Source organism: Rhinolophus sinicus, chromosome 10, assembly GCF_057876585.1.
Source record: "Rhinolophus sinicus isolate RSI-liver-muscle chromosome 10, RSI-T2T, whole genome shotgun sequence".
NCBI lineage: Eukaryota > Metazoa > Chordata > Mammalia > Chiroptera > Rhinolophidae > Rhinolophus > Rhinolophus sinicus.
The window spans coordinates 17,766,960-17,789,815 of NC_142510.1; the positions used below are offsets into that span (position 1 = coordinate 17,766,960).

The window sequence follows — 22,856 nt, forward strand, 5'->3', positions numbered from 1 at the left end:
AGAGGGCCAGCGAGCCTAGCTTGTATGAAAGCGGTCCCTAGCTCGTTGGATTGGAGAAGACATGCGCCGCTGCCCCCAACCCAGGCTTTCTCTGGGCTGGCAGCTGGGAAGGAAGTAGTCAGGAATTCGGAGAGGAGACAAGATCTGTATTTCAGTGTTCACCCGCCAGTTCTGCCACAGCCCCACCCCACCCCCTGCATCGGATGCCGGGCCACCACCCAGGGCACCTGAATGCAGCATCTCTCCAGCCCCCATGTCTGAAGGGAGCCCTGTCAAAGGTCTGGTGCAAAGACAAAGTCGAGGGCCTGGCGCTCAGCCCCAGCCACGTTGGGGTGCCAGAGGTCCACGATGAAGATCACGCGAGGCCCATCTTCGGGGGAGCCTAGGGCACATGGGGATGGAGACAGTCGCTGACGTTAAGTCCTTATATGCCAGAGTGCTCACCAGTAGGCATAGAAGCCAACACTTTGTAAGCAAGTGCCAAGCACTGTGCCCCCCCATATGCATGAAGTCTTAATCATCAAAACAAACTATAAGGTAGTGCCATAATGATCCTTATTTTAGACAAAGTCACCAAGGCACAAAGAGGTTAAATAACTTGCCCAAGGTCACAGAGCTCATAAGTGCCAGAGGTAGGACAGGAACCCAGGTGGTCCAGGCCCAGGGTCTTGTGCTGTTAACCACGTCCTACACACCTGCATTCATTTACTCCTTCAGTAACCTCATCAAGAAGGCGGTGTCCCCATTTCACAGGTGATTGGAGAAGTTACCTGACTTGTTCAAGGTCATGTAGCTGGAAAACAGTGGCGCTGGGACACCAAGCCCTGAGCTGATCCTATAGCCTCTCATCTAGTCCCCTTCACCTCAGCCCTTCATCCCAAGCAGAGCAGGAGCCCCACCCCCCTTACCATTGTGAGCCACCGTGTGCAGGAAGGAGTCGTCCACCAGCAGGCAGTGTCCCTCAGCCCAGCACTGGGGCTCGCCCCCAACCACCAGCTCACAGCCAGGGGGGATCTTCAGGCCTGTGGAGAGAGAGCCAGGCATCCAACCTTCCCGCCTCCGTCAAAAGGGCCCACCCCATTCAGTCAGAAAGCAGGCTGAGGGCCTCCAATGCCAGGTTCAATGGTGGTCCCTCCTTGCTCTCTGGGAGGTGACTCAAGTATAGTCATAACACAGCGCTGGCTGAAAGAAGGGCTAGGAGATAGAGGACATGCAGTGCAAGGTCCAATCTGTTTCCCAGGAAAGGGAAGGTTTCCTAGAGGAAGTGGCATCTCCTCCTGGGCTTCTGACAATTTAACTTAAACACCTACTATGTGCTGGGCCCTCTCTCCCTACAGAGTATAAAATGAATGACTGCCCTGGCCCAAGGACCCCGCAGTTAAATGTGAGAAAACGGAGCAGCCCCTTCAAATGACGGAATAATAAGACATCCCAGAGAAGGTGCGAAGCTTGCAAGTATGAGTTCTGAAGGTTAAGTAGTTTTCCAGGAGTGGATAAAATGATGAGGGGAAAAGACATTTTAGGTTAAGAGTACAGCGTGAGTGTGGTGTCTGCCAGGATGAGTCAGAAGGCCTTCAGGATTTAGGGTGGGAGGGGATGGGAGGAAGGGAACAGATGGGAGATGAGGAGAGGAAGGATGTGGCTTGATTCGGTGGCCAGGGCACTTCGAAATGGAGGACATGTCCACCCGGGAGCACGAGAGATGATTTTAGGCAAAACAAGGTCGTGGCAATAAATAACCACCAGAAAATTTTTTTCTTTTCCATTTTCTTTCAATCTTTAAAACATCACAAAGAACATCTCAGTTTGGTGCAACCACAGCACTAAGACCCCACTGACATGGCTGCCTTCTAAACGAGAATTTCCGTCTCAGAGACTATTTAGCTAGAATTTTTTAAGCCTTTTTTTTTTAAGTTTAAATTTGTTTTTATGAGTACTTTCTATTTAGGACAAGTAATATCGATTAGCATTGTTCTATAAAGATTCCTTTTAAATAAGGAAAACTGTGTGGGGAGTCCCTATGAAGAAACTGCAGGTGGGAAATGAGTTCGGCAAGGCTTAGGAAGAGGGTTTGCAGGTAACTGAAGCTCAGGAAAGGCTGCTCTGTGGGCAACAGGCTGGGCAAGATTTCTGAGAAGAGGCACGATCAGAACCACAGTGTAGAAAGATCTGGTGGCAGAGAAGAGAAGCAGGCAACATGTACTTACCCAGATGGCATCTGACCCTGGCATTAGTGGGCCCACAGCGGCCCTCAAGCCGGGCCCCCGGCAGGAGGACGGAGAAGCCAGCATTGCCAAAGGTGTTGGCACTCATGAAGCTCCGCAACCCCCTCAGTGCTCGATAGGCCCCGGGGCACCGGCGGCAGTTGTTGGGTTGGCACCTGCCGGCTTGGTACAGCAGGAGCTGGTAGCACCCGGGGGCCAGAGGTGGGGACCAGCCCCGAGGCAGGGGGGTCGTCCCTGAGAAATCCCAGCTCACAGCCCCAAAGTCCCGCAGAATCGCAGGAAAGCTGCTCTCCAGGAGCTCCACATCATGCCGCTGGGCATCCCGTGGCACAAAGGGGGCGGAGGGCAGGTCTGGCAGGAAAAGCAGGCCTGGGCGCTGAATGCCCAGGACCCCTGGCCCTCCCCCAGGGCATGGGCCCCCCTGAGCGGCCCGCCTCACCCTCCCCATCCCTGCCCAGGAGTAGCGCCTGGCGTAGGCCCGCAGGCGACGGCTCACCAGGCCTTCTGCCCTGGGGCCTTCCCCAGACTCCCCAGGGCTCCCTGGGCTTGGCCTGCCAGCCTCAGAGCATCCCCCAGGCTCCCCACGATCACCTCCAGCCCGACTCCCAGCCCCCAGGGCCTGCACATCTTGGGAGCCCAAGCGGTAGCAGTACCAGAGGAAAAGGGAGGTGAGGGCTCCCAGGAGCAGGGTAAAGGCCGAGGAGGCCAGAGGCAACGGCCATGCGGGCATGAGGGGCAGGGAGGCCATGGCCCAGAGGCCCGGGGCATCTTCCAGACCCCAGCTCGCCTGGCTCCCCAGCTCCCCACTGGTTCTCTCCATGGCTCCTTCCCTTCCAAACTCCCCACTCTTGCTTCTCTCTCCTTCTGAGGTCTGTGCACCCTGTATCTCCCTTTCCCTCCTCCTTCATGTACCTTTAACCCTCGTGTTCCTCTCTTTCCTTCTTCCTCTCTCTCCTATCTCTTCTTTCTCCAACTCTCTCCTCTTCCTCTTTCACCCTCCCCCTCGCTTCTTTCTCCTGCTGCGGTTTCCTCTCTCACCTTCTGCCTCTGCTTTCCCCACCGTCTGTCTCCCTCTCCTTTCTTCCCTCTTCCCTCCACCTCCCACCCCTCTTTTCGCTCTCGCTCTGTCTCTCTCCTCCTGCCCCTTTCCTTCTAGCTTCCCCCCCGGCAGCAGTTTCTACTCCACCTGGACCCTCAGCCCCGGGAACCCGCAACCAGCGGTCCTCTGCAGCGGCTTCTCTCTCTCCTACCCCCGCTCTCCTCTCTGCCCTCACTTCTCCTTCGACCCGACCCACGGGTTCTCGTTCTCTCGTTCTCTCTCTGTCTCTCCCCTCCACACTCCACTCGCTCCTTCCTTGGCTCCCACACACCCTGACGTCACCCCCTCCCCTCAGCTTAGCTACCCCCGTCCCCGCCCAACTCTGCGGCAACTCTGCCGGGGGTTGGGGGCAGGGGTCGTCTCTGGGTTTCCCTTTCCCGGGACCCCTAAGGGATGCCACGTGGGGCGCAAAGGGGCAAGATGCCAACCTCCAGGCTCCCCGCAATGCGAAAAGAAGAGGCGGGGCCTGGGGCGGGGCAGACCAAGGGGCGGGACGAGCGCGCGGACTGCGGACAGAGACGCCGTGGCGGGTCCGTGGGTCTGCAGATGCTCGGACCGGTCGGCCTGTGACTCCTCCTTTCACAGGAGCCAGCCCAGGCTGGAGCCTGATTGACAGTGAAGGCGGCTGCAGCCAATTGCCCGCGGCGCCGGGGGCGGGGCCCACTCGGGCCCGGCCGGGAAGAGCTGTCCGCGCACTGGTGGTGCTGAAAAGGCCTCTCCAGAGGCGTTGTGAGAAGAGGCCGGGGTGGGGGGGTGGGGGGGGTGGAAACCAAAGTTGAAACCCCCTGGCAGCGGGCCGGGCTCATGTTGTATGTAAGAGGAGGGGTCTCCCCTCTCCAGATCTCAGCCCGTCACTCCCTAGGCTTCTCACAAACGTGGAAACTTGCATTCTCCTAGAGCAGGGGAAAGCCACATGAGCTTCTGTAAAAAGGAAGGGGAAGTCCCATGGGGGGGGGTCTGGATGTGGGCAAGGGGCATTTTGGGGGGCTGAGCAGGCGCGAACCTAGCTGTGCCGCCCCTCGGCGCCCTGTGAAGAGGAGATTCAGATTCCAGATGTTGCTGGAATGGCGGGGAGAGGCAGGCGTAATTGCTGCTGGGACCAAAGAGTTTCCTTTGCCTCCCCTAGGGGCCGCGGGAGTGAGGAATTACGGTACTGGCTCATATAGTCCCTCCTTCCTCCATCTGCACTTCCTCCTCCTCCCTCCCACCGCGCCCCCCCCCCGCCCGCCCCCAAATAAATCGCAGGCCCCTCCCTTCGCCCGTCCCCAGGATCTGACGTGGGCTCGACACCTTTCTCAGCTTCTCCCTCCTGCAGCTCCAGTGCCCGAGCTCCGGCTCTCTAGGTTCCGCAACCCCCTCCCCTCCCTGCCAAGCCCTGCTAGAGCCCAGTAGGGATCTTCCCAGTCCTCGACCCCACCCCAGGCCCCCGGAAGCTGTCTTACCTTTCCCCAGCTAGATCCCAGCTTGAGATCCAGCCAGTTCGGTGGACCCAGGCACCCGAGCAAGAGGGTAACCCAGGCGACACGACCCCTTCGGCCCTCTCGGCTCCACCCCCTGCAGCCGGAGCCGCGCCCCCTCTCCCACAGACCCCGGAGCACAGAACAGAGGAGACTGGGCAAAGAGAGGTGGGCTCCAGGCGACCCCAAGCCCAATTCTGCCCCTCCATCCCAAGGGGTAGAGAGATTGTCTTCCTTGCTAACTGTTAGCAGGAAAAAATAATACTAATAAAGGGAAAGATAGAAGGAGAGGGAGGAAAGGTGACAGCTAGATTATTTAAGAGGCACAGAGAAGAGAAATCGGTGTGAGTCGTCATGGGGACTCCCAGGGCCCAGCAGCCGCCGCCTCCCCAGCTGCTGTTTCTAATTCTGCTGAGCTGCCCCTGGATTCAGGGTAAGAACACGGGAGCGTGGGGGTGGGCCCCGTGAAGGCCCCCAGCGGGGTCCTTTAGGCTCCTTTCTCCGAACATCCTGGGCCTTCCCACCTCTTGGGGGAGGGGAGGGACACAGCTGGGGAAGGGGCAAGCCAGGGTTTTCTAGCTTGTACCTGGATCCCCTAACCCCCAACATAGAGGAGGTGGGGAAATTAGTGAGGGGAGCTTTAGCAGCGTCTCAGGGGTTAAATCCAGGAAGGAGGGCTGGGGAAGTTGGGGGGGATGTCTGTGGAGGCGGCAGAAGCACGCAGAGTACCTGGGTAGGAGATGGAGGTGCTGGGAGACATGCCAGGCTCTGCATACACAAATGCTCTCGGACGTTTGGACAAAGACAGATGAACAGAGGCCCTGCTCAGAGACCAGATATTCAGCCCCCCATTCTGACCCCCAGCCAGACTCCAGGGAGAGACTGCAGAGAAAGAGAGAGAGCACCACACTGCAGAGACAGAAATCCTGAGAGAAAGCTGGGCACTGCGGAAGTAAGGGGTGGGAGGTGCTGTCAGACCCTCCACAGAGACCAGGGGTGTGGGGGCAGCACCCCTGAGGGGAGAATGAAGAAAGAGCCGTTTCCCCTTGTGCGGTGCTGGCGCTGTCCAGGGTTCACGAGAGCCAAGGAGCTCACTGAAGGCTCACACAGCGGGGCGGGGGGGTGGGGGGGGGAGAGGAAAGTGTAGGAGTGTGGGGGGCTGCTGGGAGCCCCTCCTCCAATCTTGGCTCTCAGCCCAGCCTGAGACCCTCTGAGCTCCTGCAGGCCCAGCTGACTGAGGAGGGAGGAAGAGCTCTGGAAAAGATCTTTCTGGAGACGCTAGGAGTGTGAGGCAATGGAAAGGCTCACACAACTTCATCTCTTAGGTCTGCCTCTGAAGGAGGAGGAGGCACCGCCGGAGCCTGGAAGTGAGACCCCCACGGTCCCCTCGGAGGCCTTGGCTGAGCTGCTCCATGGGGCGCTGCTGAGGAGGGGCCCAGAGATGGGCTACCTGCCGGGTGAGGCTTCCAGAGCGGCATGGAGGCAGAGGGAGAGAGACATTTACTCAGGGAGACGGGAGCCAGGCCAGTGAAATTCAGAGGGAGACAGACAGATGGTTCGAGAGAGTCAAAACTGGGCATAGACAGAAAACTAGAGATAGAAGGACCAAGAAACAGAGTCAGACAGAAAAACAGACAATCAGAGAGAAAGACAGATGGAAACTCAGAGAACCAGAATCAGAAAAATAGTGGGAGAGAAACAAAAGAGAGAGAAAGAAATACAGACACTAGTAGATCTAGAATCATAAAATCAGAGAGTGCTAAGAATACTAATCAGAGAAATAAAGAGTTCCAGAGATAGCAAAACAGGCGAGAGAGAAAGAGGTACCCAGGAGGAGTCAAATCTAAAGGGGGGGCGGGGCAGAGAGAGAGGCTCAAGGAGACTGTCAAAGTGAAAGGACCTGTGTCTAGAAGTGGAGGGGGAAGGAAAGGGGGGGCTGTTAGGCAGTGGAAGCCTTGGGAGGAGGTGGGGAGTTTGGGTGGGGAAGACAGAGGTGGGAGACTTGCCCCTTGTGGGGGAGGTCTTTTGGGTTCAGTGGGGGAACCCCCAGTTTGCCTCAGCCCTGCTCCCCACCCAGGCCCCACCAATTTGCTCCTCCTGTGCCCTGATTTCCCTTGCACTGTCCCAGGATCTGATCCAGACCCCACACTAGCCACCCCTCCAGCCGGCCAGACTCTCGCAGCGCCCTCCCTGCCACGGGCCACTGAGCCAGGGACAGGGCCTCTGACTACAGCGGTAACCCCTAAGGCGGGTAGGGGGGCAGGCCCCACCGCACCAGAGCTGCTGACCCCGCCCCCAGGAACTACGGCTCCACCCCTTCCCGGCCCCGCCTCCCCAGGCCCGCCCCTCGGGCCTGAGGGAGGAGAGGAGGAGACCACCACCACCATCATCACCACGACAACTGTCACCACCACCGTGACCAGCCCAGGTGAGGCGATTGAAAGGGGATGGGGTCGTGCCCAAGAGGACGGATGTGGGAAAGGAGGAAGATATGGATGGGGGAGAGGCTGCCAGGAAGGTGTGAAAGAAGGGGTCTGGGTACCAGTGGGAGAGGAGCTTTGGCTTAATAATGAAGGCTAGCATTTATATGCCCTTGCTACGTACCGTTCCATTTGTTTCATTCACATTACAGTTGGGGAAGGGAGTTCGGGGCACAGGGAGGACAGGGAGCAGACGGTGAGGGGTGACGGGGAGAAGACAGATGAGGGACCCCCAGAGTTGCATGGCTGGGAGGCAAGAACCCAGGGATTCACACAACCCTGGCCACGTATCTCTCTCTAGTTCTGTGTAACAACAACATCTCCGAGGGCGAAGGGCATGTGGAGTCCCCAGATGTAGGGAGCAGCCGCCCCCCGGGACCCCTGGACTGCACGTATAGCATCCATGTCTACCCTGGCTACGGCATTGAGATCCAGGTAAGTGTACTTAGCGTGTAATTGTGAGACCTTTGAGCCATTTCCTCTGGGTCCTGGAGGTGCCCCGTTGGACCCGGGAACCAGATAACTTGTTTTCTAACCCAAAAGGGCCTGTTTCCCGATGATTACAAAGACTACTCTGGAGTCCTACAACTTGGCCAATGTCACCATGGTGTTTGGGCTGCCACATCGAGGGCCAAGGAAGATGGGGGGGGACTTAGAGCGTCACCCACCCTGGTTGACTTGCCCTGGTGGGTCTGGCTCTCGCTTCTTTAGGTGCAAATGCTGAACTTGTCTCGGGAAGAGGAACTCCTGGTGCTGGCTGGTGGGGGGTCCCCAGGCCTGGCCCCACAACTCCTAGCCAACTCTTCTATGCTGGGAGAAGGCCAGGTCCTTCGGAGTCCAACCAACCGGCTGCTCCTGCACTTCCAGAGCCCATGGGTCGCCAGGAGTGGTGGCTTCCGAATCCACTATCAGGGTGAGGAGTACTGGGGATGCGGGAGGGGCAGAGGCCACACTGGCACAGGGGACATCTGAGCACAGGGCGATGGTGGGGCTTTTTCTCCTAACTAGGACCCTGCGGACAGACCCCCTCAGAGGAGACCTACACGCACGTATCTCACGTGCTCACAGACCTGTGTTTGGGTGGCACACATCCAAGGTCACTCAACAAATGTTTATCGAATGCCCCCTTCATATTGGCCCTGGGTTAGCCTTAGGGAGAAGAATGAACAAGCCACATGTAAACCTGACTTCAAGGAACTCAGAATCGAGGTCTAGAGACAACCGAGGAATCAGGATTATTACAATTAAAGTGAGATAAGGACCCGTATCCTTTTGATGGGGGAAATACAGGCAGGAGGAGCCAATCTCAAAGGGACCTACATTTTTCCTCAGGAATATAGGGGCACCTTCTCGGAGGAGGTGACGACTAAGCTGAGACCTGAAAGATGAGTTAGCTAGGGGAAGGATGGGAGGGAGGGAAAGAGGAAAGTAGATGTCTAGATGGATGGAAAAGCACATTCCAAGACCCAGAGAGTAGAAACAACATAACCCCCACCCTTAAGGAGTTGAAGTAATTCAGCAGGGAAGATAGAATTGTCCTAGCTGTGTGACCTGAGACAAGTTACTTAACCTATCTGGGCCTCATTGTCTCATCTGAAAAATGGAGATCCTAATATGGACCTCATGGTATTATTAGGATGATCAAATGAGTTAATACTTGCACATGTCAAATGCTTAAAATAGCATCTGGTACACAGTGAGAGCTCAAAAATATCAGTCATTGCTATTACAGTAATGTAACAGTAAAGAAAAGCGTACAGAAAATAGTAGAGAGGGAGAGTGGCTGAGAGACCGGACCGGGAGGTAGGTTGGATTCAGATCATGAAGGGCTTTATCAGCTTCAGTCAGGAGTTCAGATTCCTTTTTCCAGCAGGGGGGTGGAAGGGTGGAGTGCGCATTTTGAAAATTTTTTAAACAGGATACTGACAGCCTGAGATTTGTGACCTAGAAAGATCCTGCTGGCTTCAGGGGGCAGAGAGGGGGGTGTATCTGTGCACGACTGCACACAGGTGCTTCCACACACACACAACCTACGTGTGTGTGTGCATCCACACCTGCCTGTGATGTGGGGAACCTTTCCCCCGTGCAACTATGTTCTAGCATACATGTGTGCATGAGGCATGGGGCCCAGCCCCCCGTCCCCTTCCAGACACCTCTGTCTCTCCAAAGGGCCTTCCCATGTGCCTGAGAAACAGAGAGAACTGTGTGAGCCAATGTCCCCTTCACATCACCTCCTGGCCTCCCCTGTCCCACTGTGAGCTCTGCTGACCCCAGATCTCTCACCTAGGACACACACAGCCTATATCCCTGCCTCACACAGTCTCCAGCTCTCCCTGAGGCATCTGCTCAGAACATGCCCCCAGGGACTCCTAGGTACGAGATGGAGGTGCCCAGCGCCAGGCCTATTCCTGGGGAGCCCAGGGCCTGGATGTTGGGGAGCAAGGGCATTACTTGAGGGCTCAAGGCAGAGGGCTGGACCTCAAATATTACTCCCTGATGCCACCTTCCAGCAACCATTTCCCTAGGGCATTGAAAATAGGACTCTAGGATAAGTAGAACATTCGGGGGAGCAGGGCTCTTGCATAAACTGGCCTTCATTACCTGCATCCATCTTCCCTGCTTTGCGGCTTCTCCAGGCACCTTCGGGACCGAAGCCCTGTTTAAACCCTTCCCCATCTGCCCGAGCTGGGGCCCCTGGTCCAGAGTGGCCTCATTAGCTTCTCTGAAAGGCCGAAGGTTCCATCCCTTCTAACCCCAAGTTCAGCAACTGCTGTTTCATTTGCTTCTCACAGCAACCCTGGGGGTGGGTTGTCAGCTCCATGTCTGAGAGGAAGAAAAAGACTCAAAGGTTGTGTGCATGCTCAGCTACCTGCAAATGCACTGCAGAGTCAGAAGTCAGACCCCAGGCCCTGAATCCTGGTCGTCATTCATTCACTGAGGCACGGGTGTGTGATGAACATTTTCTGAGCGCTTTCTACATGCTGGGTGCTTTGCCAGCCCTCAATGATAAGGGTTACTATTGCCATTTCCAGGGGAGAAGGCCTAGAGATGAAGTCACCTGCTCAAGGTCATATACCTACTAAGTCATAGAGCTAGAACTGGAACTCAGGTCTGCCCGTCTCCAAATCCAGTGCTCTTTGCACTGTTCCACCCTGCCTGGTGGCTGCATCAATCGATCAGCTAGGCCAGGCTTTTAGGAGACAAAATGCATAAGGCCTGATTCAGTCTCATAATGGCAATAGATACCAGTTAATGTGATGATAAAATTATGTGTGGAATTGTGTAGAGGCAGAAAGAGCAGCTAACTCTGTTGGAGAGGGGAGGGGTCAGGAGGACTTCCTGGAAGAGGTCGCAGTTAAGTTACTCCTTGAAAGATGAGAAATCAGGAGAGGGCCTTGCAGATGGGGGAAATGGTGTGAAAAAAACCAAAAACACATGGAGGTGAGACAATAAGGAGCCACAAAACTACATTGTATAGGCTACCTGGATTGCAGGTGCTGAGAACTGGAACTGGATAGGCTGGGTAGAATCCAGCTGTAGCACTTGAATGTCAGTCTAAAGCATTCAGACTTGATTCTGTTGGTCATGGAGAGCTATCCCAGAGGCTAACATTTATTCAAATCACTGTATTCCAGAAGGTTGTTTTTATGTCTCAGTAGATGGTGGACCCAAAGAGCAAGGCCTGGCTGGGTCTTTTCATCTCTGTGTCCACCCTGCCAAGAAAATGCTTGTTGAATTTGAATATAGGGAGAGACCAGCTCTCTTACAAAATCACTCAGGGGTAGAGAGTCAGAGAAAGCAAAGGCCCAGGCAAGCTCTTACCTCCCAAGCTCTCTGCTAACTGTAGTCTGCCTCTCCTACAAGACCCAACTTTGGTGTACTTCCTGCCGGAAGCCCTTCTTGATGAAACAAACACAGAGCTGTGTCAAGATCAAGTTCAGAGTCCAGCACTTATGACCAAGTCACTTTCTATTTATTCGTTTTATCCCCTAGGAGTCCATAAGAAATTCAGGAGGCTTTCAAAAAAGAATTCAAACAAAATTAAATAGAATAAGTAAGGGGTAAAAATGGTACCAGGTAACGCTCATTAAAGTTGAAAAAACAGAATATGAATGGACAAGGATTTGTTGCTAAGGGATGAGGCTCAGTCTGGTTCCGAGCTTCCCAGCAGCCAGTGCGGGGAGAGAGAGGACACAGTTCGCACAGCAAGAAAGGAGAAGAGAAAACAGTTCGTGCGGGAAAACTGGCTCTTCACATGCACTGGGGGATCCATGTGGGGAGAAAGTCTTTCAGGACAAAATAGTCAAAGTTCCTGAAGGAGTTTTATTTGGCTCCTGTGGCTGGAAGTTGCGGGTACAAAATCATGTGCACCTCAGTGAGAGCCCAGTGTGTAGAAGGGACCAAATGTTCTAAGGCACTTAACAGCCTGGAGCCTCATTTTCTGCATCTGGAAAATGGGTCACAGTCTTTCTCTGATTACCTCAAAAGCACATGTGCGAACTCACTTTGGAAGCTGAATCCAGCTCTGCAAATACTATTTGTTACTATTAGAGCTGGAGGGAGTTCAGAGTAGTCAACTGATTTGCCTGAGGTCACACAGCAAATGAGTGCTAGGGTCCAGAATTTCTTTGAGTCTCAGGTCCCTTAGCTACCAAATGGCAGCCAACATAGGTAGATTACAAAGATTAGAGGAGATAAGGGATGTTGAAATCACCTCTTCATGAGACAACGTGCCCGTGTGGGGACACCAATATGGAGCCAGTTTGTGCCCTAAAGGATCCTGGAAAGAGAGGAGGAAGTGCTGGGGGGCTGGTGAGAGAGGGTGGCATGGAAAGTGAGGCCTCCTTCTGCCTGCTTTTCCTGCTCCAGCCTACCTGCTGAGCTGTGGCTTCCCTCCCCGGCCGGCCCATGGCGATGTGAGCGTGACAGACCTGCACCCCGGGGGCTCTGCCACCTTCCACTGTGACTCAGGTTACCAGCTGCAGGGTGAAGAGACCCTCATCTGCCTCAATGGCACCCGGCCAGCCTGGAGCAGTGAACCCCCCAGCTGCATGGGTGAGTCTACTGCCATAATAGGGGAGAGCTTCTGTCCTGAGAGCCCCATCAGAAGGGTCCTATCTTGGGGGTCTCCATCTTTGGGGAACACCCACCTTGAAGGGGTTTCTACTCTGAAGAGTTGCTATCCCGGGTCTCCATCTGCTCTTTATACTGACGGTCTCTATCCTTGGAGCTTCCATCATTGGGGGGTTTCCATTGGGGACGTCCCACCTGGAAGGTTTCCATTTTAGGAGTCAGCATTCTGGAGGTACCTTATTTTGGAGACTCCCCATCCTAGAGGAAACCACTCTTGGGGTCCATATCTGGAGGGTCTCTATCCTGGAGAGTCGTCATCCTGGGGTCCCAACTTGAAGATTTTCCACCTGAAGGCTTCCATTGGGGGATCCCTCACAAAGCCCCAGCCCAGCGTGTCCACATCTGGGGAGTCTTCATTTTGGTGGAATCTCCATCCTGGGGGTGTCCACCCTGGGGTTTTTCTATGCCAGGGCTGGACGCCTACCTGGGGGTGGCTTAGAAAGGGTCCTGTCCTCTGGGGTGAGCCTGTGGGACAGAGGCCATCCCAGGCAAAAGTGTGGATGCAACAGCTCTGAAGATGGGACGACAAGTCACCCTAACCTGCCCTTTCTCTGCCCACAGCTTCCTGTGGTGGCACCATCCACAACGCCACACTGGGTCGCATTGTCTCCCCTGAGCCTGGGGGAGCTGCAGGGCCCAACCTCACTTGCCGTTGGGTCATTGAAGCAGCTGAGGGACGCCGGCTGCACCTGCACTTCGAGAGGGTCTCACTGGATGAGGACAATGACCGGTGAGGGTCTGGGCCTTGGGTCAAAGGTCCCCACCTCCATGAAATAGGGAGGCTGCTGTGGGAAGTCAGGCAGACCTGGGGTGGGTCTCGGTTGGGATCTGTGTCAAGCACAGATTAGTCTTTCCCCTTTCTTAGGCAGCAGAGCTGTGCAAACTTAGACAAATCACTTAACCTCTCTGTGCCTCAGTTTCCTCATCTATACAACGTGAGATAATAATAGTATCTGACTCATGGGTTCTTGTGAGAATTAAACAAGATAAAATGTGTAAAGGCTTAGAAAACGACGTGTTTGAAAATAACAGCTATGGAGATAAGTTAGGAGAGCAGGCAAGAGGTGAGGCAGTTTCAGAGGGGGCACTGAGCTCCCGGCCACTCTTCTGCCCATCCCAGGCTGATGGTGCGCTCAGGGGGCAGTCCCCTGTCCCCAGTGATCTATGACTCTGACATGGACGACGTCCCAGAGCGGGGTCTCATCAGTGACGCCCAGTCCCTGTACGTGGAACTGCTTTCAGAGACACCTGCCAATCCCCTGTTGCTAAGCCTCCAGTTTGAAGGTAACTGTCCTCCCCTTGGGGCCCCAGCTCCTGCTCCTTCCCCTCTTCTCGATGCCCAGATGTAGTCACATGCATACTCTGTCCCTGCTCATCTCCGTGTTTGGATCCCTGAACCCTGGCTTGCCTCCCCACCCCATCCTATGGACCCCTTCCAATTCCCTGAGGTGGTCTTTTCTCCTGAAGCTTCATGTATGGCTGGATCCCGGTATCCAGCCAAGGGACCACTTACCTTAATCTCTCATTTCTTTCCTCTGTGTTGGCTTCATGCTCAGGCACTCGCAGTCAGTGGTGGGCTTAGCGGTTCAGACTGACATACCATCCACTTAGGAACTCCATCAGGAAGAGAGACCGCATACTGCTTTTCTAAGAGCTTCAGCCAATGCCAGGAAATGCTCTCATCGCCCTGGGTTAGGTCACGTGCCTGTGCCTGAGCCAATCACTGTCGCGAGGGGCAGGTGATGGTGTGTTGGGCAGGTCCATCACTAGTTGGTCCCACCTGAAGCCCACCTGGACTAGAAGTGGGGGAGCTGTGTGTGCCAAAATGAAGAGTCATGCTCTGACCTGCTGGACGAGGGCAGACAGGTCAAAACAAGGAGGTCAGTGATCCAGGAAGAAGCAGCATTTGAGCTGGGCTTTACAGGACAGAGAATTTTAAAAGAGGAAGATTAGTGTCATGCAGGATGTCATGTGGGGTCTCTGGTCCCGCTCCCCGCACAAGAATGCAGGATACGGTGAGGCCAAAAAGGAACACCCATGGAGCCATAGATAGGGGAGTCATACCACTATATTCTCGCTGGCGGCTGGGTTGGAGACACAGGAGGCAGGAGCCACACGATCCGCAACCTGCCGTCCACTTCTCTGCCAACCCACCTCACTTGCTAACTGCAATCCGCCACTCTGCAATCCGCAATCCACAATCCACACTTGCTAGCATAGCTACGGCAGTTATATCAGTGGCCAATGGGTAACTGGTTACAGCTGATGGCCAACTAGTCACAGCTGATGACCACCTACTACATGCACCAGCACCTTTCCATGTGAGGCCGAGAACCTGGAAATTGCTCTCTGGGACTCTGTCCCCACAATTAGGAATTAGCATTTCAGGAGAAGGGAACAGTGCGAGCAATGATAAAGAGGTAGAGAAAAGCTCACTATGTTTGGGAAACAGAATTTCAGTGTGGCTGGAGCAGAGGATTTGTGCAAACAGTAGCAGGAAAGAGACAAAGAAAGGGAAATGCTCAGAGACGGGAGGGGTTGGTTCCTGGTATGAATCAAGGGACAAATGGAATTGGCACTGGGCCCTGACGGACGTGTGGGATTTGGACATGACACCTTGTCATGACACCTGCTTTGAAAGAGGCAGTGAATCTGAAAGATAAATCGCATGTTAGATGCTGAGAATGCAAAGAGAATTCCAAGGTGTAGGGCCTGCCTCCATAGTTGTGGGCCACTGATGCTCCATGAACTTCAGAGTCCTCCTGTATCACCGGCACCTGAATCTACCTCACAGGTAGTTTTGCAGCTAAGGGATGATCAGATGGGCCAAAACAGAAATGTTCTACAAATGTTCATTTTGGCTGACATAGCCCAAAGTCAAACCCCAGCTGTTGTGTTAGGTGCACTTTTGGATTCTAGCCCAAAGAATCAGGCATTATCAGAACATAACTGTTATTTTTGAGGGGAGAACGCACCTACATGAGACAGTTCTCCAAAAGCACGCCCCCCACCCAACTCCTTTGCAGTTTCCAGAGCCAAGTATTTCTGGGTGGGAATCAAGCAATCTGGGTTTGAGATATGGGTCTGCCACTGCCCTACTGTGTGACATTGGGCAAGTGGCTTTTTGTCTGTGGACCTCAGCTGCATCATCTGTGAATGAGGAGTGTTAGGGTTATGGGCAAACTGGAGAGTGAAAGCAAAGTCCAAGGGCATTCCGTTTTAAACGGCCCACTGAGTAACCGAACAACACTTGAATTCAGCCCAAGGTCCCCAGTTTGAGACCCCTCGAGGCCAATCCTAATGCTTCATATCTGTGACTGACTCCTCTGTAGCTTTTGAAGAAGACCGCTGCTTCGCCCCCTTCCTGGCACATGGCAACGTCACCACTACAGACCCTGAGTACCACCCAGGGGCTCTGGCTACCTTCTCGTGCCTCCCAGGATATGCCTTGGAGCCCCCGGGCCCTCCCAATGCCATCGAATGTGTGGATCCCACAGAACCCCACTGGAACGACACAGAACCTGCCTGCAAGGGTGAGCCCTCCATATCCCCCCAAGTCCTACAGTCTCCAGACCCTGCTGGGTTGGGAATCCTAGGAAAGTCATTCAAGGAGACCTGCATATCCAAACCTCATAAACCCAGGCCTTGGGTTAATGCCTGCCCCTTTCAGAGTGTCCGTTTTCTTAGCTAAATAATTGGTGGACTTGTTACAGAATTCAAGGGTCAAAACCTAAGTGTCTCCAAGAGCTAGAAGTGTAGTTGGGCTAAGGCAGGGATTGGGTGGAAAGTGGGCGGGGCTAATTAAGAGCAGGGTTGGGGATTGGGCACAGTAGGACTAGGGGTGGCAAGGAACTGGTGGGTAAGGGACTGGGAGACAGTCTGGTGCAGACAGTTGGGAGTGGTGAGGACTGTGGCTAAATGGAGACTGCATGTTCACCTGGGTCCCGAATCCAACACCCCTTCTACTCTAGCCATGTGTGGAGGGGAGCTGTCAGAGCCAGCAGGTGTGGTCCTCTCACCCGACTGGCCCCAGAGCTACAGCCCAGGCCAGGACTGCGTGTGGGGCCTACACGTCCAGGAAGAGAAGCGCATCTTGCTCCAAGTTGAGATGTACGTTTGGGTGCCGTAGAGGGTGCGATGGGTATGGGTCCAGTAAAGTGTGGTACCACTACACAACAGCCTGCATTGTGAGCCTGGTTGGCTCACGCGGTTACATAAGATTCGGTGAATATCCAGTCTGATGAAAGAGGAGACTGAAGGTTCAGGATGGGGGTGTGGGTTGTCAGGTGGACTTAGGTACAAATCACTTATTAGCCAGGTAGCCTTGGACAAGTAAATGGGGTAATGCAGCCTTCCTCGGGGGCTATTGTGAAAAAGGGGCCCTAGCCTGGTGTCACTCTGGCTGCTTATTAGAGCACCTCTGGACCGATTTTCAGAGACCTAGACCCAAGCTGTTGCATCATCACCAGCACGTAAAGTAGGTGTGGGGAGAATCCAGTGAGCTGAGTTGGTATGAGGTGGTCACGTGATTGGACAGAACCAGAGGTGGGTGTGGCCAAAAAGCAGGTCCTCAGGCGGGGCCTAGAGTTAGGCAGGGGCCACAGAACTAGTGGAACCTGGAGAGACTAGCATAGGGTAGGGGGGTGTGGAGGGCGCTGGAGAGTAGGCGGGGTTACGAATGAATGGAGTTAGGGATTGGGCCGAGCCGGATCATGGCCCAGCCGCCATATCTGGTCCTACTCCCTGCAGCTTGAATGTGCGCGAAGGGGACATGCTGACACTGTTTGATGGGGACGGTCCCAGCGCCCGCGTCCTGGCCCAGCTGCGGGGACCTCAACCGCGTCGCCGGCTCCTCTCAACTGGGCCCGACCTCACCCTGCAGTTCCAGGCACCGCCCGGGCCCCCCAACCCGGGCCTTGGCCAGGGCTTCGTGTTGCACTTCAAAGGTACTGAGGCCTAGGGTCCCTAGATGGGCAGGGGTGCTGGCAGGACAGAGCTCCGAGGAGGAAGAAGGGCGTCCTGAGTCGGACAGCCTCCCAACTCGCTGTCTCTCCCCTGCAGAGGTCCCGAGGAACGACACGTGCCCCGAGCTGCCCCCTCCGGAGTGGGGCTGGAGGACGGCTTCCCATGGGGACCTGATCCGGGGCACGGTGCTTACTTACCAGTGCGAGCCAGGCTACGAGCTGCTCGGCTCCGACATTCTCACCTGCCAGTGGGACCTGTCCTGGAGCGCAGCGCCGCCCGCCTGCCAAAAGAGTGAGCCGAGGCCCAGTCCCAATCCTCTCGTGGCTCCGCCTCTGCCCTTCTGGGTAGCGCCGCTCGCTTGGACCCCGCCCATTTCCCTCTGCGCCCCGCCTCCGTCTCTTCTTGTCCCGCCCCTGTCCTGTCCTGGTTCCACCGCTTCGCTCTGGGTCCGCCGGGATCTTCCTCAGGCCCCGCCCCCAGGCGGGGTTCCACTGCTTTGCTCCTGGGTGCCCCAAAACTGTCCCCTCTGCGCCTCACTCTCATCTTCTCAAGGCTGCGTCCCTCTCTCTTGCACTGTTCTGGGCTCTGACCCAGTTTCTTCTGGGTCCCGCCTCATATCGTGGCCCCGACTCTGCCCCGTCTGAGTTCCACCCCTCCCGGCCCCGCCCCATCAACTCCTCGCGGCGCTCTTTCTGTTCTTGGTCCGCGCCAGTCTCTCGGTCCCCAATCCTCGACATTACGGGGAGTCACTTTTTCTAGAGCCTGGGCAGTCATTGACGCCCCGTGCTAGGTTGAGGTTGGGGTTATGCAAAGGGACTGGGGCCCCTCCATTCGCTGACGGAGCACAGCCTGGGAGGGGGACAGATAGTTAAACAACTCAGGATATTACGGAGTGGTAACCACAGGAAGGTACTTAACACATCTGAGCCGTGGCTGCCTCATCGGTGAAGTAGGATGGGGGGTGGGGAGCGGTGAGGAGCCAATGAGTTTTTCACAGAGCTCTTGGTGCGTGTAAATAGTGAGTAGTAGCTGCTCTAAGTATAAAGAAGGGCTGTGGGAATATTGTTTCAGAGAGGCGGCAGGAGATTTCATAGAAGAGGTGATATTTAAAAGAGGTTTTATCTTTTAGAAGAGCAGAAAGGGGTGGCATCTTGTCACGTTCTCCCAGCTTGGGGGAGCCTGCTACAAGGCTATGGGATGGCAGGTCTTCTTCCACTGGCCCCTGGGGAAATGGCGCAGCTGGTGAGCATAGGTTTTGGGAAGCCAGATTTGGGTTGGACACAAGGAAAGCTTTCTAGGTGACACAGTTCCCCATCTCTGGGAGGATTCATAGGCTGTCCAGTCTGGAACCCAGACAGGACAGAGGCAGGGACAGGAAGGGATGGAGGTGGGGCCCAGAGGGGACAGGAGGGAGCCTGCTCAAAGAGGCACACTGAGCCTGCAACTGAGACCCAAATCTCTGACTCTCAGCCAGTCCTCTGTGGCTGTGATCCTGAGTGGGTCCAGCTCTGCCACTCTGAGTGACTGTGGGCCAGTCATTTGACTGCTCTGAGCCCTGGGACCCAAGGCAAATAACAGTGACATTGACCCCTTGGGGTCATCAGGGTATATGATACCATGTTTGTAAAACTTTTAGCGGGGTGCCTTGCACAAGTCTACCTACAAGAAATGGCTTTGCTTGTGACTCGTCCACAAGGTTGTAAACTCCAACACCTGCAGGGGCTGGGCAGGCACTGTTAGTGAGCAGAATGGGCTGGGAATGACAGAAAGGAGGGGAGCAGGGGGGCTGGGCCCCTCTAAAAGAGGGCAGCTGCTGTTCTGCTGGTGACCAGTGTGCTCTGGTACGCTGGTTAAGTATTTAAAATTTCGCTCTAGAATGGGGCCTGGGTTGCCCCAATCACTGTTTCCCCAAAGAACTCTGAAATATAAAATGCACTGGATTTTAAGTTTCCCCAGCTCCTGCTCCCTTCATTCTGAGGACATAGTGGGAGAGTGGGGATTCTGGGAGAGCTTCTGGGAGGTCTCTTAAGGCTCAGCTCCCCCTGACCTTGCCTGCCTGCCAACAGTCATGACGTGTGCCGACCCTGGTGAAATCACCAATGGGCACCGTACCACCTCGGACGCTGGCTTCCCTGTGGGCTCCCATGTCCAGTACCGCTGTCTGCCAGGGTACAGCCTAGAGGGGGCAGCCGTCCTCACCTGCTACAGCCGAGATACTGGGACACCCAAGTGGAGCGACCGGGTCCCCAAATGCGCCTGTGAGTCTGGGGACCCCGGGGAAGGGCGGCTGGGTGGCCTGCTCAGCAGCACAGGTGGCACATGACTGACACATTCCCTGCAGTGAAGTACGAGCCATGCCTGAACCCCGGGGTACCAGAGAATGGCTACCAGACATTGTACAAGCATCACTACCAGGCGGGCGAGTCTCTGCGCTTCTTCTGCTATGAGGGCTTTGAGCTCATCGGCGAGGTCACCATCACCTGTGTGCCCGGCCACCCCTCACAGTGGACCAGCCAACCCCCACTCTGCAAAGGTGCCTGGGCAGACCGGGCAGGAGGGGGCACAGCAGTGTCTGGGGAGTGACAGGGCTGAGAAAGTCAGGTAGCAAATTTGAGACCAATGGTAACCCTGCCGAGCTCCCCTTTCACTTCCTGTGGGCCCCCATCCTCATGGTACACCTGGAAGTCCTCAGGAAGTTCAAGGTCATGGAATTACCCTAAGGGATGTAGTAGAAGGGGCTTGGGTTTCGAAGTCCTTTGCCCTCTGGATAGGTGTCAGTTTCCTTGTTTTAGATAAATTCTACAGACCTGATTGGTTTAGACTGCCCGGAGTTAGAAACCCCGAACTTTTAGGGATCTGCAGGAGGAGAAAGAAGGCCCCACCCTGACTCCTCCTCCCCCACCCCCACCCAGGGAAGGATAAGGTTTAGGTTGAGCAGAGGGCAGAGAGAACCAGGCTGTCCAGCCCAGCCCCACTGGGCTCCCGGCCCTCCACCCAGCCTCCTTCCCTCCCTGGCTCAGACCCCATCCCCTCCCCCTCCTCTCCCTGCAGTGGCCTATGAGGAGCTCCAGGACAACCGAAAACTGGAAGGTCAGTGAGGACGCAGGTGGAGACCCAGGCCTGGCCGAGTCGGGAGGGCAAGGCAGAGGCTGGGGGCCAGAGGCCTGGCCCCAGAGGGGTGAGGCCCAGGGCTCAGGGCCGTGCCCCAGCTCACTGGCCTCTCTTCCCCCTGCAGTGACCCAGACCACAGACCCGTCCCGGCAGCTGGAGGGTGGGAACCTGGCCTTGGCCATCCTGCTGCCCCTCGGCCTGGTCATTATCCTCGGCAGTGGCGTTTACATATACTACACCAAGTAAGTACTGTGTCCTTGGGCGCCGCTGGCCAGGGCAGACCTCCAGCCTCGTGGCGCAGAAGCCTGGGAGAGCGGGTTTGGGGCTCACCTCTCCACAAGCCTCTCTCTGTCCTCCCGTTGCCAGGCTGCAGGGAAAATCCCTCTTCGGCTTCTCTGGCTCCCATTCGTACAGCCCCATCACCGTGGAGTCAGACTTCAGCAATCCACTGTATGAAGCTGGGGTGAGTCCTTCCCTGCCCCTGGAGTGCCACCTCTCTCAGCTCCCTTAGGACTCCATAACCTTCTCTCAGGGTCTCGGTAATCTCTCTCTTGGGAATTCCAAACTCAGCTGCCGACACGGTCACATCAGTGAACAAAGCAAGACAGGTGATAGTAGGGAACAGTGGGGACTGTGGCTAATTGGAGAATGTGTGTCTCAGCGAGCCCGTAGTGGAAACCGGCCCAGTTGCCAGATTGTTCAAGACAGTCCAGAAATTTAGATTTTTATGGGATTTTTAAGATACTAGAGGATGAACCAAACATAGCCATTGGCCAGATTCAGCCCCATTCCCACCCCTTTGCCCCCAAACCACCAGTGACATTACTTTAAAAATCCAGGGGCTTTCCCCTTCCTTGTGGCCTCTCCCATTCTGCTGCTTCCTCCACCCTCCTCCCACTCCAGCAACTGATCCCATCTCTCCATCTCCAGGATACACGGGAGTATGAAGTTTCCATCTGAACCCCAAGACGCTGCAGGACGCAAGACGCTCCTCCCCTCCTCAGTCTGGGCAGGGAGGAGTCCAGGACCTGGTCTGAGCTCCTTTCCCCCTGCTGTGTAAATAGTCTCCCGGTCCCACAAGGGGGCTCTGATGGCCCTGGGGACCCCACAGTAAATAAACCAGCATCCTGCGGCCCAAAGCCTCGTCTTCTCAGTTGCCAAACAAAGGGCCTACCCCACCCCACCCTCCTGGCTTTTGGACTCTGGCAGAGGAACTCAGCTCCCCTGCGACTCCTGGGGGCCCTCCAGCCCAGGGTACCCCCACAAGGACTGCCCCGGAGAGCTCTGCTGTTCTCTCGGCCACAAAGGCTCTGCCCTTCCCCTGTGCCCTGGCCCCCGGCCTAACCCCTGGGCCTGGGAGGATCAGAAGAAAAGGGATGAACGGGAGGCCGGGACAAGGCCCCACCCCCTTTCTGCCATCTCCCCAACCTACAATTTCTTCACTTTTGCTTCTGGATTTTTGTTTTTGAGCAATAAACAGAAAATCACCATTTGTAACTGGGCTGGTGGGGTGTGGGAAGGTGGGTTACGGGGTTGGAGATGGTGGTGGTGGCCTCTCTGGAGAGAGGGCTTGGGAAAGGAGCACAAGTTGGAAAAAAAAGACGGAAATCTAAGAGCAGGCCCAAGACAACGTCAAAGGGTCCAAAAGCCTGGCTTTGGGGTCGGCCTCTGTTGCAAAAAGCACCTTTGGGCCTCAGCTCTCTCTCTACTGGGCTTAACGTTTCTAGGCTCTTCCAGCCGGGAGATAGCCACCACTTCTCCCTCATCGTTTGGCAGAAGGCCAACAGCTCTCACTTTGTTTCATGACCAGTTTACCTAAAATTCAACCCCCTTTTAAGAATTTTTCTATCTATCCAAGTGTACCATTCCCCCACCCCCAAGTCTTTTTGGCATTTTGGCGTATCCGCTTTTACAGGTTTACCAAGTATTGGTCATATTTGTAGCATTTCCTAAACAATGAGCTTGTTTTGTATCCTGTAAATGTCCTTTTCTACTTTATCTACTTTTGAACATTATAAGGAATGTAGAGCCTGTTTGTCTAAACAGTTTTTCTCCATGTTAATTGAACTTAATTAAAATTTTACATTTAAATACAATTAAACATTCAGGACACTCAAAAGAATCCTGAAATACTCAAAAGGGGGCTGAATTTTAGAACATGAGGCAAATTGACCTGAATAATAGCCTACGTTTGGGGGCAATTATTCTGTGCCAGGCCTTGTGCTAAGCCAGCATTTTGTGTGCATGACGTTTGTACCTTTCACAAGGACCCCACATGGCAGGGACAATCATTCCCATTTTTAGATAAGGAAACACGCTCAGAGATGTGAACTTACTCCCTCCAGGAGCTACCGTAGTGGCCGGGCTGGGACGTAAATGCAACTCT

At 55.1% G+C, this 22,856-nt stretch overlaps 2 protein-coding genes across 3 annotated transcripts; one reads left to right on the forward strand and one right to left on the reverse strand.

Moving 5' to 3' along the window:
* Positions 1–125: 125 nt before the first annotated feature.
* Positions 126–3,719, reverse strand: ASPHD1 (aspartate beta-hydroxylase domain containing 1). Its single transcript, XM_019754690.3, has 3 exons — positions 2,208–3,719; positions 909–1,022; positions 126–382 (listed from the first exon to the last, which is right to left on the reverse strand). The coding sequence occupies exons 1-3, from the start codon at positions 3,043–3,045 to the stop codon at positions 273–275; spliced, it is 1,062 nt and encodes a 353-aa protein (XP_019610249.3). The 5' UTR covers positions 3,046–3,719; the 3' UTR covers positions 126–272.
* An 867-nt stretch (positions 3,720–4,586) lies between these two features.
* SEZ6L2 (seizure related 6 homolog like 2) lies at positions 4,587–21,962 on the forward strand. Of its 2 annotated transcripts, XM_019754688.3 has the most exons (18): positions 4,589–5,214; positions 6,107–6,238; positions 6,910–7,209; positions 7,563–7,696; positions 7,973–8,174; positions 12,131–12,316; positions 12,956–13,124; positions 13,515–13,678; positions 15,727–15,927; positions 16,366–16,504; positions 17,144–17,340; positions 17,456–17,650; positions 19,426–19,617; positions 19,701–19,892; positions 20,411–20,449; positions 20,595–20,712; positions 20,837–20,933; positions 21,401–21,962. In XM_019754688.3, exons 1-18 carry the CDS (start codon positions 5,136–5,138, stop codon positions 21,428–21,430), a joined length of 2,766 nt encoding a protein of 921 aa, XP_019610247.1. In that variant the 5' UTR covers positions 4,589–5,135; the 3' UTR covers positions 21,431–21,962. The 2 variants fall into 2 exon arrangements, with proteins under 2 accessions (XP_019610248.1, XP_019610247.1); XM_019754689.3 differs by lacking the exon at positions 20,411–20,449 and having other exon boundaries at positions 4,587–5,214.
* Positions 21,963–22,856: the final 894 nt, after the last annotated feature.